The following is a 17,334-nucleotide window of genomic DNA, read 5'->3' as shown; positions in this document are numbered from 1 at the left end:
CCCGCCCCCGCCCCGCCCCGGAGCCCGCCCTTCTGCTTCCAGAAAGCACAGCTCAGTTTCGGTCTTGGAGGTTGGCTCCCTGGCTTTCCCGACGCCCTGCCCTGCCCTGCCCTGCGCGCGGCTTGTGCGATGACGGTTGCTGGGTTCCTGGGCCGGTGAGACTTGCTAAAGGAATTGTAGGTCCGCCCGGTTTTCTCCATCCTTCTGCTCCAGGTCCTTGGGTACTGTTCCTGCTGTGGCCTCCAGGCGTTAGCTAAGGAAGGCCCCCTCCCTCCCCTCCCCTCCCACCTTCCCTCTCCTCCCATCTTCCCTTCCTTCCCCTCCCTTCCCTTCTTCCTTCCCTCACCTTCCATCTTCCCTCCCCTCTACCCCATCTCCTCCCTGATTCATTTCTTTCCTCCCTCAAAGTGTGTCTCTGGTTTTTCTTTTCTCAACAGCCCTTGCAAGTAAGAAAGAAGAGATCTTTCCATCAAGACCGACGGCAAAATTAACCCACTGGGCAGATGCTGTTTATACAAATGGCGAATCCGGGGAGATGAAGCTTCTTCACATGCACCTGTAATTGCAGATGTGTCCCAGGATTGGTTTCTGATTTCCTGAAGGCTTTCGTTCCTTCCCCCACACCCCTGACCCGGATTTCCCCTTGGACTTATTACACTGGACAAGCAATTAACATCAATGCTTTTGAAGGATTAAGGACTGTAATCGCAACACACAGTGAGTGTGTCGGGCATAGCGTTCAGGATCCCCGACGTGCTCTGTGGTGGCATTGTGCTTGGAATACTACCCTGTTAAGATGCCTTAAAAGCTTGTCACCATTAGGTTGTAAGGTTCCCTGCAGGAACTCAAGGTATCTTAAGACTGCAAACAAACTCCTGAAAGAACAGGTAGGTTGAGCAAAAGAATGCTAAATAGTTGCCTTTAAAATTGATTTTGCATATTTAATAGTTAGAATCCAGCCATATGTATACTTTTTCACACAGTACCTCAAACTCCATGAAAGATCAAATTGATTGATGGAGAGATGCAGTTAGCTCCTAGGATCTCATACTTCTGATTTTCTACAGGGATAAACTGAATTCACTGAGTCAAATAATTGTGGAACAGAAAAAAAAAAAAAAAAAAAAAAGCCTTACTATTGCCTGTGGGGAACTCATTTTCCATTTTCATTATCATGCCTATGAAAGGTATATACAGAAGCTGGGAAGGCAGTTTAGTCTATAGAGAGCCTCTTGTGCAGACAACTACAGAAAACAAAGCAGAATTCAAATACCTATCCTACATATGCCAGGCATCATGGCATGCCTCTATGACCCTAGCTGGAAGGATGAAGACAGATGGCCAGCCAGTCTAACCAGTGGGTGAGCCCCAGGGTCAATGAGAGACCCTGGCTCAAAAAGCAAAAGGAAACAGTTGGGGACATAGTCTAGTGAGAGCATTTTCATGGTGATCATGATGACCTGGGGTCAAGTCTCTGAATTTCAAGAAATGTTCATCACCCCTAGTAATTAGGGGTAAAAGTCATAAGGCATCATAGTATCTGTCATCTATCTATTTAAAATTCTATTTAGTATATATAAGTATACACTTACACATATAGTTTAAGTAAATATTTCCCATCTGGGACGACAGTGTGTATATACTAACAAAACCCCCAACATCAGGCATGAGAAGCCTCTGATTGTTGGTCAGGGTTGTCCAAGAGACTTCTAAACATAAGCTATTGCTCTTGCCGTTGATTGTGTCCCAGAGGTAGAAGTTAAGTCCCTTTTACTTAAGACATGTAACACAATAAGAAAAGACCCAGAGACAGATATTGGGGTTCAAGCTTCAAGCTGAAGATCATATAAGCAAAGCAGCCAGCCACTAGCTCTTACGTCTGTCTCAAGCTGAAAGGGCTCATCCTGTCCCCATGAATCCTCAGGCAAGAAGCTCTCACCGAGCCTCAGACTGCTGCCTCTCCTCACGGTGGCTGGAGAATTCAATGCCATAGCATCCTCAATGTGGCTGGAGAATGAATGCCAGCTCTGAGGCCCTGTTCTGTTTTCAATGAGTCCTGGAACTAAAGATGTGTGATCCCACGTGCTGAGATCATCTTTGTGTAATCTGTTTCTCTTTAGGACTGGATATATTTATTGTAGCTCAGTGTGGCCTTGAACTAACAAGAGATCTGTCTACCTCTTAATCCTGAGTCCTGGGATTAAAGGTGTGTACTACCCCTGTCTGAGCTCTACAGCTTGAGGCTGACTTTGCCTTCTAAATTCTCAGGCAAGCTTTAATGAATCACAAATATCACCACAAAGACACCATGCACTTCATACACAGTACCCTGATGATCTGACCTGGATGTCACCTGAAACCTCCCTGCATGAGGAGTAGCTAAGAAATATCTCAAAAGATGTTCACCATCCCTAGTAATTAGGGAAATACAAAGCAAAACAACCAGGATTTTACCATATCCTAGTCAGAATGGCAAAGATCAACAAATGCTGGACATGTGGAGAAATGGGAACCTTCATTTTTTTTTTTTTTTTTAAATTTTGACCACATTCTGTTCAGATCCTAAACCTATTTTTGAATGGGTCACTTTTTTAATTCATTGTTTTCTAAATTATTTATATGTTCTGGATAGTATCCCTCTCTCTCTGTCATATGGATAGCTGGTAGATTCACTCACATTCCATGGGCTTCCTCTTCACAACATTGTTTCTTTAGCTATGCAGAAACTTTTAGTCTTATGAGGTCCCATTTGTCATTTATTGCCTTTAGTTCCTGGGCAAATGGGATCCAGTTCAGAAAGTCCTTTCCTGTAGGGTATTGCCTATGTTTCATTCTGACAATTTCACATTTAAGTTCTTGGTCTAGTTAGAGCTGACTTTTGTTCTTTTTTGTTTTTTTCTCTTGTCTTTTTTGTTCAGGATGATATATAATTTCATTATTCTGTATGTGAACATCCAGTTTTCTCAGTACAGTTGATACTCTCTTCTCCAGTGTGTTTTTGGCATCTTTGTTGAACACTAAATGGTTGTACTATGGATATTCATGTTTAGGTCACTGATGTCAGAAAGCTCATGCTCTCCTACAACTCCAGCTCTAGGGGAAATCTAATATCTCTGGCCTCTGCACATGCACACACATGCACAAACCCACATGAAAATACACATAACAATTTAAAATTTAAAAACATCTTTAAAAATCTTGTTGCTTTCTAGATTTAGGCCATTATCTTTAGAGAAGGCATGTGCTGTGGTTTCTACTTTTTGAATTGGTTGAGGCTTTTTTATGGTCTGACATATCCTTGAGAATATTCCATGATGAGAATAATGAATATTCTTCATCCAAAAGGACATTTCCCACCAAATCTGTTTGGGATTCTTTGAAACTCTTTGGTCTGAGCACTCATAATATCTTTCTCAAGTTTTGTTTATGTATCTTATTTTATGCTTTTCCTGTGCCTTCCCTCTTCTGAAATATCCATAAATTAAGTATAGAAATATTTGTTTGGTGATAGTGCTAACTTCATTGTTTTTTAAAGTGCTTTTTGAGAAAAGGTTTCTCTGTGTAGCCCCGGTTGTTCTGAAACTTGGTATGTAGTCTAGGCTGGCCTAAAATAAAACCAGAGATCTACCTGCCTCTGCCTCCCAAGTACTGGAATTAAAGTTATGTCTGTCCCACCATGCCATGATTTTTTTATTATTATTATTAATTGATCTCACAAGAGCTGCATCAGGTTCAAAAATCCCTCCTACTACTTGACACCTAGTTTGTTGTTGAGAATCTTTTTTAAAAAAATAAAATCTCATTATTGTAATGAACTCAGAAACAAAAGTATCACACAGCTATATTAAGGTAGCCATTCAAACAGATTCCCAGTCCCAAACTGTACATATGATTCGGCTTGTAAACAGTTAGAATAGCCATTCTGAAGCATGGAGTTTTGTGTAGGTTTTACACTTTCACTGTCAATGGTGTTTTTCTTCATGTATCTGCTACAAAGGGGAAAGGGTGTTTTGGCATAATTGAAACTAGAAAAACAATGACCTTATGTCCTCTCTCATGACTCATGTGTTCTTTTCCTGTATACATCCTTCCTCATCATCTAGTATTACCCTTTCTAAGTAATCCCCGATTCTAGGGATGTTGAACACCTTTTAAACTGATTCTTGGCCCTTTGTGTTTCTTTTTTGGGAAACCACATTAATCACTTAACTCGTCTTAACTCTTTATTTTTTAATTTCACTTAACAAGTATTTCAGATCCAAGATTATTTGTTTCTTTTTGTGGTCCCTCTCTTTACTGAATTTCTTTTTCATGTAATAAATTTGTTTTTATTTTTGTTTGTTATTTTAGGATTCCCACTAGGTATTCTTCTGTGTACTAAATCTGCCCGGGATCATTGTTTTGAAGTCTTTTGGGGGCTCCTGCATCCTCCTTTCCTTTGGCCTCCATACTGCCTTTGGAGATGTGTACTGCCCTACTTTTTCATGATTCATATATCCCTATGTCTTGCATGCCTTGGATGTCCCGTTCATCTGTGACTTTCTCCTGACGACGGTTGATGTGTGTAGGTGACGCTGGCTTTGATTCCAGGTGGAGGCCATAGTGGGATCTTGATGGAGGCTCCTGAGGTATCATCATTTTTTCCAACCCTATGGCATCAAGTTTGCCGATGCCCCCATGTGTGCGGCCCATGCAGCCCCACAAACAGAATTCCCAGCAATTTCCCTGGGCTGCGTGTGTCTGCAGGGCTGGTGTGGCAGGCCATGAGGAGGATATGGCTAGTGAAAAAGCGGAAACACGGTCCTGTCAGGTGTTTGTGGCTGTGTAGGACAAGTCAGCGCTGGCAGACAGGCAGGTGTGATGCAAGTGGGCAGCAGCAGGAATGTGCTAGGTAAATATCAGTGGACTGGTGAGGCTGGGGTGGCTGTCCATGGAGCCTTGGTGGTGGTGGTGGTGCTTGACCCACTGTAGCACCAGCCCATCCACATAGTTGTGTGACAAAAGCCTTGGTCAAGGAGGGAACAGTATGAATGGATCGTCACTGCAACAGTGCAATGGTATCTCTCCAGCAGCTCTCCATACCAACATCAGTGTCCATGAGAGCTGTCAGGTCACCTAGCAGCAGAATTTCAGGTGTCCGTGGCATCAGTGGGGTTACTGTTTTCTTGTCATGGTAAACATTCTTAGTTTCAAAAGCTGTGGGCTTTTCTGGGTCTCTGCTCCTTGTTGTCTGCCTTAGCCACACTGTAGCCCAGCACTCTCTCCCATGTACTCCACCTCAGCATCAGCTTAGCTTTCTCTTCTTCTGGTCCATTGTGAAAGAGGAACTTCCGCAGGTCCTGTATAAGCATTCCTCCAGGTTTCATGTGTCGACTAGTATTCAGATGTTAACCCACCAGAGGAATGATTCTCTGATGGAGGAAAAGCACACACAGGAAGTAGCTTGTGGGAATCAGTTCTTGCCTTCCACCCTGTAATTCCCAGGGATTGAACTCTGTAACAAGTAAGGTTTTTCCGCCTGCCGCCTGGTCAGCCCCAAATAACACACTGAGACTCTGTATTAGATACAATTCTGTTGGCCAGTTACTTGTTTCTTATCGGCTAGCTCTGTCTTAATTATTAACCTATTTCTATGTATTTCCACGTGGTCTCCTTACTGGGGAGTGCGGCAGGCATCTGGTCTCCCCGTCTCTCCATCTTGTCCCTCCTTACTACTTCCTCCTTGTCTCCTAGTCCCTCCTATCTTCATTTCCTATTGGCCAACAGTGCTTTATTCATTAACCAGTATAAGAAACATATACAGAATGACATCTCCCATCATCTCCTCTTTTTTGTCTAAATAAAAAGAAGGGTTTTAACCTTAACATAGCAAAATATATCACACAACATTTATCAAATAAGAATCACAGTTAACAATATTTAGTCCATTAACATTTAGCGAGATTTAAGAAAATATTCTATCATCTATCCTGTCTTTGTATGTCTAAAGTTTATGTAACTTATCTGTAATCCTAAGAAAAACTATAACCATAACTATCTGTCTTCAACTCCTTCAAAGTATAGTATATAAACTCTAGAAATGACAGAGACATCTTGCCTGATCAGTCACCTGAAGTTCTTTTGTAATCTTCCATCTTCAGCCCATAGGCCATAGTGTGTCTGGCAGACTCTTCAGCAAAGCAGGAAACTTTAAACTGTCTTTTTGTATTGGCAGTTTGTCAGTCACTTTTCTCTGTGTCCTGTAGACTGTCTGGCAGACTCTTTCATGAAGCAGGAAATCTGTAGCAGTGTCCATCTTGAATCAGCAGTCACTTTCCTGTGGGTCCTGCATGTCCAGTTTATACAGCACAAAGTCAAACAGTCCAGACAAGAGCAGTATCTTGTCCAAATGGCTAGTCTTGCTATATTGAAAGTAAACATCATAACGTGTTTCTTCGATGTCCATCTTCCTTTCTGGTACAGGTAGTATTGCCAAGAGCAATTATGTCTCACTGTCACGAAAACCCTAAACCATTTTAAATGCCGCATTCTGTAAGTCTTTGAAAGGTTTGAAGAATGCCTATTCATTTTAAATACATCTCTGTATATCTAGAAAACTAACTAACTTAACTATAAGTTTTGACTATTATAGGTAACTATAATCTGCACTAAATTATACATTACATTTCTAAATGAGCTATAAAAACACAATACCTAAATAAGAGGAGAAATATACATATCATAAAATTGATCTTAAATTGTATCAATAAATGAAAATCCATTCCAAAGCAAAGTATCCATTTCTATACCATAATCCCCTATTTACCTTTAAAAAGAATTGGCTGTGATCATTAAACATTTATAACCAACCCCATTTAAATGAAAACAAACATTTATAAACAATATTTGGGAATTTGGGCATCGTTCTTTCCAAACTACTTCCTGCTGATTGGGGGCGCTGTTATGGGGAATCCTAAGAAGACACAGATATCCTGGCTGTAGTCTGCAAGGCTGCCTTGTTTAAGCTGTTTTGAATGGTGGATCACCAGGAACGCTGTTTCAGGGGGTCTGGCTTGATCAAACCACATTAGTCTGGAAGGAATCCACAGCTTTTTATTTTCTGTGGAAACAAAAATAGGAATCCTTTTCCCCAGTAACTTGTCCTTAGACTTAAATTTTGAAGTCAAAGCATTTTTAAAATATATAAATTGGATGGATCCAGCAGCATTTGTTTTAACAGTTATTGTTATTTTCTCAGCAGTCAAAAGATACAAAGACAATATAACACCATACAGTAACCAGATTCTCTCTGAGCTTTTCATCTTTAGGTGGCTTTATTATTACTCTGTTTCTTTTACTTTTTAGTTTTTATTTTTTGAGACAAGGTTTCTCTGTGTAACTCTTATTTGTCCTGGAATTCACTCTGCATACCAGGTTTACTTTGAAATCACAAGAGATCTAAATGCTTCTGTCTCCCAATTGCTGGGATTAAAGGCGTGTGTTACCCAGCTCCTCTCTGTCTATTTAAAACCATTTTATTTATTTATTTATTTATTTATTTATTTATTTATTTATTTATTTTTCCCAAGCCTATGTATTTTTAAAAACACACTGTAAACCTTTAGCTTTTACTTAATGTGAATCTGTCTTTACTGTAAATCTTTTTCTGGCCACGAGTCTTTTATCTGGTAAACAACAACATTGTTAAAATGAAAGTCTGTTGTTTATGCCGTGGTTTACCAAAGATGGTGGCGGGTACCTTTACCGCCAGCAATGACAGGTGTGGTCACTGCCCTGGTCAGCGCTGCCATCCAGCAGGCATGCTGCCGGCTTGGAGATGTGGTTACTGCCATTGCCATCTCTCAGACACACCAATAAATTGTTAGCAGAGTTATTTAAAAGCCATGCGGTTTTTTGCCACTTATGCTGAGTCAGGAAACTTTTCTTAAAGGAGCCGCGCGAATATCTGCTTGTTTCTCCCAAAGCAGAGTCCAACCGAGAAAAATGCTACTACCAAGAAATCTTGCTTGTCTCTGTTCTTTTGTTTCTAAAACTCTTTTTTAAGCTTTTGTTAAATTTTAAGTGGAAGTTCTTATTAACCATGTGGACACCATATCTAAGGATTAGGGTTTTTCTGCCCGCCACCGGTCTTGTCCCGCCGCCGCACCAGCCCCAATTAACACACCGAGACTCTGTATTAGATACAATTCTGTTGGCCAGTTATTTGTTTCTTATCGGCTAGCTCTGTCTTAGTTATTAACCCATTTCTATGTATTTCCACGTGGTCTCCTTGCCGGGGAGTGCAGCAGGCGTCTGGTCTCCCCAGTCTCTCCATGCTGACTCCCTCCTTACTACTTCCTCTTTCCTCCTTGTCTCCCAGTCCCTCCTATCTTGCTTTCCTATTGGCCAACAGTGCTTTATTCATTAGCCAGTATGAGAAACATATATACATAATGGCATCTCCCATCAGAACTCCGCTCATCAGACTTGGCAGCTGTTAGTATTACTCCATGAGCCATCATTGGCCTTAAGTGAGGATTTAGTTATTTATTGGGTTTTTTGTTTTGGGGTGTTTTTTTTGTTTGTTTGTTTGTTTGTTTGTTTTCTATAAAGGTATCTGACTTGGCTATGATAAAATTTTAGTATTTAAATATTGTAAACATTAATGTTACTTAACCAAATTTGTTTCCATATGGATTTATAGATTTGCCTCTTCTTTCTAATAATTATCTTTTAAATATCAGCATGTATGACACAGAATCAGTCAAGGAGGATGTTAATCTCCAACCACCGTCTACAAATGAGCAACCACCTGTAGCTACTGAAGAGCCTACTACAATTACTCAGGTAAAAACTCAAAACTACACTGTGATATAGGATGTTGAAATCCATGTTGAGTTCTGGGGAGATGGCTCACTGGGAGAGCATGAGGATCTGAGCACCCATATGGGAAGCCAAGTGTGGTGCATGTACTTAGAGCAGAGGCAGGCGACAACTACCCTTGCTGAAACAGAGAGCCTCCTCTTCACTGAGGAATCTCAGGCCATGTAGCAAGACACCGTTTGGTTCTTTTATATAGATATATAGATTTCTCTTAGATGTGTCTGTAAAAAGTGACAGAAACATAATTTTGAAATGGCTATTAAATTTTAATGGGTTCTAGAAAATGAGCAGAAAGGGTAAGACAGATGAAAGGAATTACAGCAGAGTGCTTTGGACCTAGATTTGGTAGGTTTTTAGGAATATGGCAAATAATCACTTCCTTCTGTGTGGTAGAAAATTTCAGCAATTAAAATCAACAAAAGTTATGTATTTTGAAGAAACTGGAGGGGGTTTGTCTTCTAAGCATATAGAGTAAGCCATTAGGCCTTTTGTTAGTCTAGTTTTACTAAATAATTGCTTATGGTTGGAATTGTAAATTGCTGTCTTTTTAAATAGAGACACCAACAATTCTTAAGCCAGAAAGCCCAATGTAATATTATAAACCTCCCTCCTTTCTCTGTAATTAATTCATCCTAGTCTACATCCACTTATTGTACACTCTGAATTATAACGAAGGATGCTCTGATTTACTCTGGTGACTTGTGACTTATGAAAGTCAGCTGCCATGCTTTCAGCATTCCATACAGTGATGGAGACTCCAGAGAACCCTCTCCTGCACACTCAACAGACTGCTCATTAGATCTGAGAACCTTGTCTCGAAGAGCTGCAGAATGTTGGCTCATGAATCCATTTTAGCCCTCTGAGCCCTTGGTTATCGGTGCAGCCTAGCCTACAGTTCTGCAGAAGTACACTCAGAATGTCAGCAGCACACTTGCTGTTGGCACATATGTACACCTGGCCATCATGACAATGGTACGGTAGACACAAAGGTCACTATTCCAGGTTAACTCTGGGCTTGTTTATATTAGGAGAGGTTTCTCTTCATTCTCACAAACCACATGTATTTCACTAAGCCAGCAGTTTTGTAATTACATTAGCATTCAAAGGTTGGGAGAGAAGACTGACATATACCATAAATACCAAAATGTTATGTGTAAATATTAATGGAGGCAAGCTTGAATTTCTGAGGATGTGGCCTCTGATGTTCTCATCTTTTCAGTTACATTATTTTTCATATTTAATTTTGCAATTTCGTCATATTTTCACTTCAGGAAAGTTTCAGTGATTAATCTGAGGGAGATAAAGAAAGGGTGGACAGGTTCAGTTGTTGAGCCTGCACTAGAGACTCACTTGTTCAGTATAAAATGCTAACAGCAATGATGGAGACACAACTGTATTAACATGGTTCCTTGCAAAAAAGTCTACTATTATGTCCCCTCATTCTGAAGAGTGTGATGTGTGTTTACCATGTTGACAGTAATACAAATTTAGTTATGAAATGTAGCAAATGCCTACATTCATAAAATTACGTGGAGAGTACAGATCTTAAAAGAGTTCTTGTTTTATCTCAGATGTCCAGTGACCCCGGGAATGTTTCACATGAGGGAACAAAGGAAACAAAACAACAGGTGAACAGAAGTACAAATAGTTATTGTCCTCCACATGGAACAGTCAATAAAATAATTACAGATGGTATGTGAAATAAATGTACATGGGGAGGAAATGCGAAGTATATGTACCAAATAAAATGCAGATAATAAGGCCACTGCAGAAGGTGTATATCTCAGCTGGCAAGTTCAGTTCTGGGCAGTAATATGTAGACAAAATAAATATTTCCTCATTTTTTTTTTCAAACCCAAAGTATTACTGGATTTACAGTTTATTCTTTTCCATGTATTCTAATGTTAATTTGGGGGGTTAGAAGACACATTAATTGAAGGTGCTTGTTGGAGACTTCCTTTTGATGGTCTCAGTTAGCTAGAAGTAATATTATCCCTGGCAATATTAGGTTCTGAACATTAGGCTCCAGATTTTAAAACAGCTGTGGCCTTATGTAAAATTTGCATCTTATTGTTGCCAAATATTCGTGAAGAGTTTTTTCTTATTTTTTTAATTTACTTATTTTAATACATTGGTACTTTGCCTGCATATATGTCTATATGAGGTTGTCAGATCCCCTAGAATTGGAGTTGCGGACTGATGGGAGATGTCATTCTGTAAATATGTTTCTCTTATTGGTTAATGAATAAAGCACTGTTGGCCAATAGGAAAGCAAGATAGGTGGGACTAGGAGACAAGAAGGTTTCAGGAATAGGGAGGAGGAGGAGATCCAACATGTAGGACTTGAGAGAACAGAGGACCGGATCCTCTCTCCGGTAAGATAAGACCAAGTGGAAATACTTAGATTGATAGAAATGGGTTAATATTTAAGACAGAGATAGCCAATAAGAAATGCTAGGAGCAGGCTAACAACTTTGTATCTAATAAAGCGTCTCTGTGTGTTAATTGGGGCTTGTGCAGCTGTGGGACCAGGCTGGTGGGAAGACATGCTTGTAACAACAGACACCTGGGGCTGCCATGTGGATACTGGGAATTAAACCTGGATCCTTTGGAAGAGCAGCCAGTGCTCTTAACTGTGGAGCCATCTCTCCAGCCCCCTGGTTTTTTATTTCTTTATGAATGTTCTACACAATTGATGTAGGAGAGATTTTAACAACTTATACAGAACAAATATTAAAGAAGATTGTGGGTCAGTTCAGCAGCTTTCCTTTGAGAAAGGCAGATCCAGTGTAAAGAGAAGGAAGAAATGTTGAAAAGTTTGGGGATGTCATGCTAGAGCACATCTCCGAGGCTCTCGGCTAGGAGTGATGAATGTGAACAGAGAATTAGTGAAGAGATGGTTGACTTATTTCTTACCCAAACCATTGCCAAGATCTAAAACACCTTCTAGCAAAGGTAGTAAAAAGAACAGAGGAATCAAAGCAAACAGACGTCCTGAAATTGCCGGATAAATTCAGTAGTGATGAAGATGAAAATAAAAATGAGGGGTCTTTTAGAAGGCTGAGATACAGAGGAGAGGCAGCCACCAAAAAAAAAAAAAAAAAAGTCTAAAAAGGAAACGCCAAAGCTACTGCTAAAAGAAAAAAACAACCCCCCCAAAAAAAACGTAAAAAGTGCTAACGCTAAGAAGGCAGAAAGCACACAAGATGAGCGAAGGCAATTCAAACATGCAAGAAACCACCTCCAGACAAAGAGTTAAAGGAAATAGCAAAGAAATTATTGGCTGATGCTAACTTGAAGAAGTAACAATGAAGCAGATTTGAAGAGTGGCATATGAAAATTACTTAACTGAGAGAAAAGATCTCATTCAAATAACAGGAAAACTAGGCAGTAGTGACGCCCGCCTTTAGTTCCAGCACTGGGAAGGTGGAGGCAGGCAGATCTCTGTGAGTTCGAGGCCAGCCTGATCTACAGAGTGAGTTCCAGGACCGCCAGGGCCACACAGAGAAACCCTGACTCGGAAAACCACAAAAATCTAACAAACAGAATAAAAGCTGTAAAGACTGGTTCCTTGTTATGGTGGTGGGGTGGCTTGTCAGAAGAAGAAAGAGAATGTGCTTTCTTTTCTAAGCCTACTGGGTTTGGAGAACTCACTGCCAAACATTTGAGCTTGCTGCTTTAAGTTGGATTTCTCTACAGCTTTTAGCTTCAGCCTTGCATGATAATAATTGAGTCTGCTTTTTATGATTGCATATTTTGGATTTCTTTATGTAGTGTCTTACGTTCCTGAATTCTAGCTTGCTTAAGATACACTTTAATCAAGTAAAGCAAAAACTATTATAACCAGCCTTTATATGTGCTGAGAATAATGGAGTATTTACTATATGAAATATTGTGAATACATTGCTTCTGTCATTGTTTGCTCATATTACAGCACAGATGACGGTGTTGGAACTTTTTCTACCTGTGTATATATGTCAAGTTGTTGGCGTGATAGAAGTGACAGATGTTAGTTTGTATTTTTAAAACCACTTTAGGGCTGCAAAGATGACTCACCCGTTAAAGGCTAGGCTCACAACCAATTGTAAAAACCAATTTTCTTTACATAAGTTATTATTAGCATTTTTGTGCAGATCAGGTTTTAAACCCATATAGGTAAGTGCCTATGCACTTATAAACTAAAGACTGTCAGTGTTGAGGCAGGTGGCAAGACAGAGCAGTCAGAGTTCAGCGATGGGGACACTAAAGTGCTTTGCCCTGAAAGTGGCATCAGTTTGTGGTTGTGGCATTCAGTGTCAATGAAATTTTATATTGAGGATAAACCAAAATCAATATGCCAGATCTCCAAAAACTGGGAAAGGGTGAAATTAAGCACATTGGACTAGTGAATAGGTAACGTCTTTGAACCATATAAATTTTACTTACAGGAAACCTGGATATCTTCATAATTATGATTTAAAGTATCAGATGTAATGCCCAAAGACGGTGTGTAGGCAGTGTAGGTATCCCTGACTAGTAGTTCTCAAAAATGATAAATTTCCTTAATATTAAAAGTATTTGCAAAATCAAGGTTATTGGATTTTAAGTTTTTATCAATCAACATTTTAGGCGATAAACATGGTCCACCCCTGAATTTAACTAAATTTTGTTTTTTGACTGTCTTAATAAATAACCTATATTTAATTATAAAGACAAGCTGCTTGAAAAAAAATGGTATTTTATGTGTTTAACCTTTGAATCATATCATATATGGAGCAGACACAATAAAATAATGTTGAGCATTAACAGGTATTTCCATATATCTGACTTGGTTGGTATGCTTAAGAGTGACTGGAATAAGCAACATTAAATGGGAACTAAAAATTGCCCTTTCCTTTTAAATAATTTGCTATAAACCTTGGCACTGAAGAACAAATCAATGTGAAGAAGATGTTAAAGCCAGAGTGTTATAAGAAGTGTTCTCTCTTTTGGGGGGCCTTCCACCCAGCTTCCAAATGAATCACGCATGGAGGCTTATTCTTAGTTATGAATGCCGGCCTTAGCTTGGCTTGTTGCTAGCCAGCTTTTCTTAACTTGAATTAACCCTTCCACCTTTTCCCTCTGGGCTTTTATCTTTCTGCTTCTCTGTATCTTACTCCCTTCTTACTCTGTGGCTGCCAGGGTGGCTGGGTGGCCCTGATGTCCTCCTCTCCGCGCTTTGTTGTTGCTTTCTCCTCTTCTTCCTCCTTTCTCCTCCTATTCATCCTCTCTGCCTGCAGGCTCAGCCCATCCTTGCCCTGCCTCGCTATGGGCGGTTCAGCTCTTTATTAGGACCATCAAGTGTTTTAGACACGCACAGTAACACAGCTTCACAGAGTTAAACAAATGCAGCATGAACAGAAGTCACACCCCTTAAAATAATAACCTACCACACCTGAGTGAAGCTCCAGAGCTTTAGATTGGCTGTTCTAACTGTATAGAAGTTCTGCACAATGTGCAGTCTTTGATCACTGAGTTTTACTTTATTTTATTTTTGATTTTTTTTTTTTTTTTTTTTTTTTTTTTTGAGACAGGGTTTCTTCACATAGCTTTGTAGATCAGGGTGGTCTTGAACTCACAGAGATCCACCTGCCTCTGCCTCCTGAGTGCTGGGATTAAAGGTGTGGGCCACCACTGCCTGGGTAATAACCCATTTTTATTAAGTTGTTTGATTTCTTCTTCCCAAGATATTTTTTTGAGACAATTATGAATAGAATTCTTTTGTCTGGTTTCTTTTTTCTGTTGGCATTTTGGAAGGCTACTTATTTTTGTAGTTCATTTGTGCTATTTAATTTTGTTTTAGTTACGTCATGTGCATGTGTCTATCATGAGGTCTTTGCTTGACCTTGTCTGTATTTTCCCTTCCTCTCTTTATCTTTTCACCTAATCAGACCTTGCTAGTTTATTTTGTATATTCTACACTTGATGTTGGACAAAATACCAAATAGATTTATTTTAAAAGAAGTGCTTATTTAGTGAATATAAAATTAATAAAATTTTGTGAAATATGATTAAATATTAGAAAATATTTGGGCACATATTTATTTTATAGCCTTGGTAGAAGGAAAATATTAGGAATATGGCAAGAGGCAGGAAGTCCTAAGACCTCTTTTGTTAGTCTGTCTCTTCTTGAACAGTGAGTTTCTTCTGTCCCATAGCTCCTTGTACCTAAGGCCTTTATAAATGTCTGCTGTCAATGTTGTTTTGTTTTTCTTCTTGTGGGTTCACTGTGGACCCATTATGAAACTTAGTAGGCATCTGGTGATGTAGAAGGGCATTCTATTCAGGTAAGGGAACACTTTGAGGTGAGTTCATTTTCTCCTTCTACCTTGGCTTTGAGAAAAGATGTCTTCTTATTTCAGATCTCCAACTCCTTCCAGCTCTTTTGACTGCAGCACACATCTTCCTCTTGAGCTGGTTCTTCTCCCTGTTAGCAGCTCTCCTTGGTAGGCGTCCCATGGCTCCGGCATCTCCAACACCTTGGGTTCTCCAAGGCAATCCAGACTTCATCTTCACAGCTTCACACAATGCCCTTCATGCAGGGACACCCCGATGCATGCCTGGCCTCAGCAACTTTCATTAGTCATGGAGGGTGCTTCATTACCCTTTTCTTCTGTCCTCAACTCTAAAGTCAGAATCACATTGTTACTGAAAGACCCACAGAGTGCGGACCTTCACGCTCCCACTCAGGAAAGGCACCTCCCCCCAATCACTCACGAGAAGCAGTCTTGATGTAAAAGCATGAGGTCTTTTATATTCCAAGTGCACTGGGGTCCACAGTCATACGTCACGCAGGGGTAGAGGACTGAGGAACCATGAGGGCAAAAGTAAGATAACTTTTATAGGATTACAACAAAGCCCGCACATCTTAAACCAATCATCTCATAGCATCCAGAGCCCTCACGGTGCAGACCAATCAATTTAAACCATCCAAGCCCGCGCTTTATAGACCAATAAGTTTCCTATAGCCCCAGAGGTTTGCATTCGTACGGGTTCCTGGGTGGGGTGACAAAGCTCATGTACTCATAGGTCCTGTCCTAAATAGCAAAGAATGTGACCTTTCATCTATTTACTGGCTAAGGGTGTAAGACCCTCAGAATGAGGAGTCTCCCAGTTTCAGTCAGTACCCCCAAAAACTCAATGTCCAGTCCAGTTGCTGCAACTCGCAAGAGGCTTTAACGAACAGGAAACGTTTGTGCAAACGGGCTCCCACAGAGTGCAGGCCAGAGAGAAGCCCCATCCCCAAGGCACAGGTGTTTTTAAAGGCAAAACCCACAAGCTTAGGGAAGGGATGTGACCCTCTGACCATTGAGTATGTGACCCTTGGAGGCCTGATGGTCTTGCTATTAGGGTCAACAGACCTTAGGGCCTCGGGGTGTGCTAATTAATCTTGTCTGGGCAAACCGGAGGTACAGTTATCTCTTTGTTTCTTAAGGACCCTATTCACCACCTGCTGACTCACAAGAAAGGAGGGGCAGTGTGAATTCTTGGTATCTTGTTATCTCAGGGCCTTGTGAGGGGAAGTTAGCAAATTCCAAGGAACAGATACTGGTCTGGGTTAGCTTTCCAGGTTAGTCTGTCAGCTGATGGGGGCCACACCTATCAAACCACCACACCATGGAAGTGCTAGTATTGGGGTTAGAAGTGAGCCACAGCATAAAACTGTGCTTGGATGCTAACAACCACACTTAGGTAGTCAGAGTTGTGTGGCAAATGCTCTTACCTGCTGAGCCATCTCACTAGCCCTGTCCACCAATACTTCCTGCATATAAGGTACCTTGTAACTATTTCCACAGTGTCCAGGTTCATCTTCCCTCAGGCTTTGCCCCTTCTAATACTTATAAAAATATTACCCAAGTAGTTTTTTTAGTACTCAAGTTTAAAAATTTACTCTGCCATTGTGGTCTTGAATTAAGTTGATGATTTGTATCATAACCAGTCAGGCTTGTATTCCTCCTATAAAAATGTTTTAAAGCTCAAAAAAATCTCATCATATTTTTATGACATTTCTTCATAATGTGATGTTACGTTGTAGGCCATTGTGCCTCTAATAGGGGCAGAAGCAAGAAGACAACTTGGAAGCCAGCCTAAGTGACAAAGCCACATCCTACCTTAAAACAAAAAGAAAGGGAAAAATACTAAGATATTAGAAGAAACCTTTGTGCCTTGCAGAACTCAGGGTAGAGTACTAGCCTAGAATGTGTGAGATCCTAGGTTACAAAGAACAACAGTTCACATAGTATCTGTGTGTGTGTGTGTGTGTGTGTGTGTGTGTGTGTGTGTGTGTGCGCGCGCGCGCGCATGCATGTGTGGACATGTGTGTGTAATGAGAAGACAGGTGTTCTATTGTACATGTGTTGAACTCAGGACAAGTTCTGATTTCTCCTTCAATATTTACATGAGATCCAGAGAATGCCCTTAGATCATTGGGTTTTATGGCAAACACTTTTACCT

At 40.3% G+C, this 17,334-nt stretch overlaps 1 protein-coding gene across 5 annotated transcripts in view; it reads left to right on the top strand.

The window, feature by feature from the left end:
- Positions 1 to 638: 638 nt before the first annotated feature.
- LOC127222979 (sodium/hydrogen exchanger 9B1) overlaps positions 639 to 17,334 on the top strand; it is a 45,790-nt gene continuing 29,094 nt past the window's right edge. For 2 of the 5 annotated variants that reach the window (XM_051185452.1, XM_051185450.1), the window contains exons 1-3: positions 641 to 887; positions 8,724 to 8,826; positions 10,434 to 10,554. In XM_051185452.1, the coding sequence (XP_051041409.1) occupies positions 8,725 to 8,826; positions 10,434 to 10,554 (223 nt within the window). In that variant the 5' untranslated portion in view covers positions 641 to 887; position 8,724. Of the gene's footprint in view, positions 888 to 2,101; positions 2,207 to 8,723; positions 8,827 to 10,433; positions 10,555 to 17,334 lie in introns of those variants that run through there. The other 3 variants (XM_051185453.1, XM_051185451.1, XM_051185454.1) reach the window with 3 other exon arrangements.

The sequence above is a fragment of the Phodopus roborovskii genome, unplaced genomic scaffold, assembly GCF_943737965.1.
Source record: "Phodopus roborovskii unplaced genomic scaffold, PHOROB, whole genome shotgun sequence".
Taxonomy (NCBI): Eukaryota; Metazoa; Chordata; class Mammalia; order Rodentia; family Cricetidae; genus Phodopus; species Phodopus roborovskii.
The sequence above is the reverse complement of the archived record's forward strand: the minus strand, read 5'-3'. Positions and strand labels throughout refer to the sequence as shown.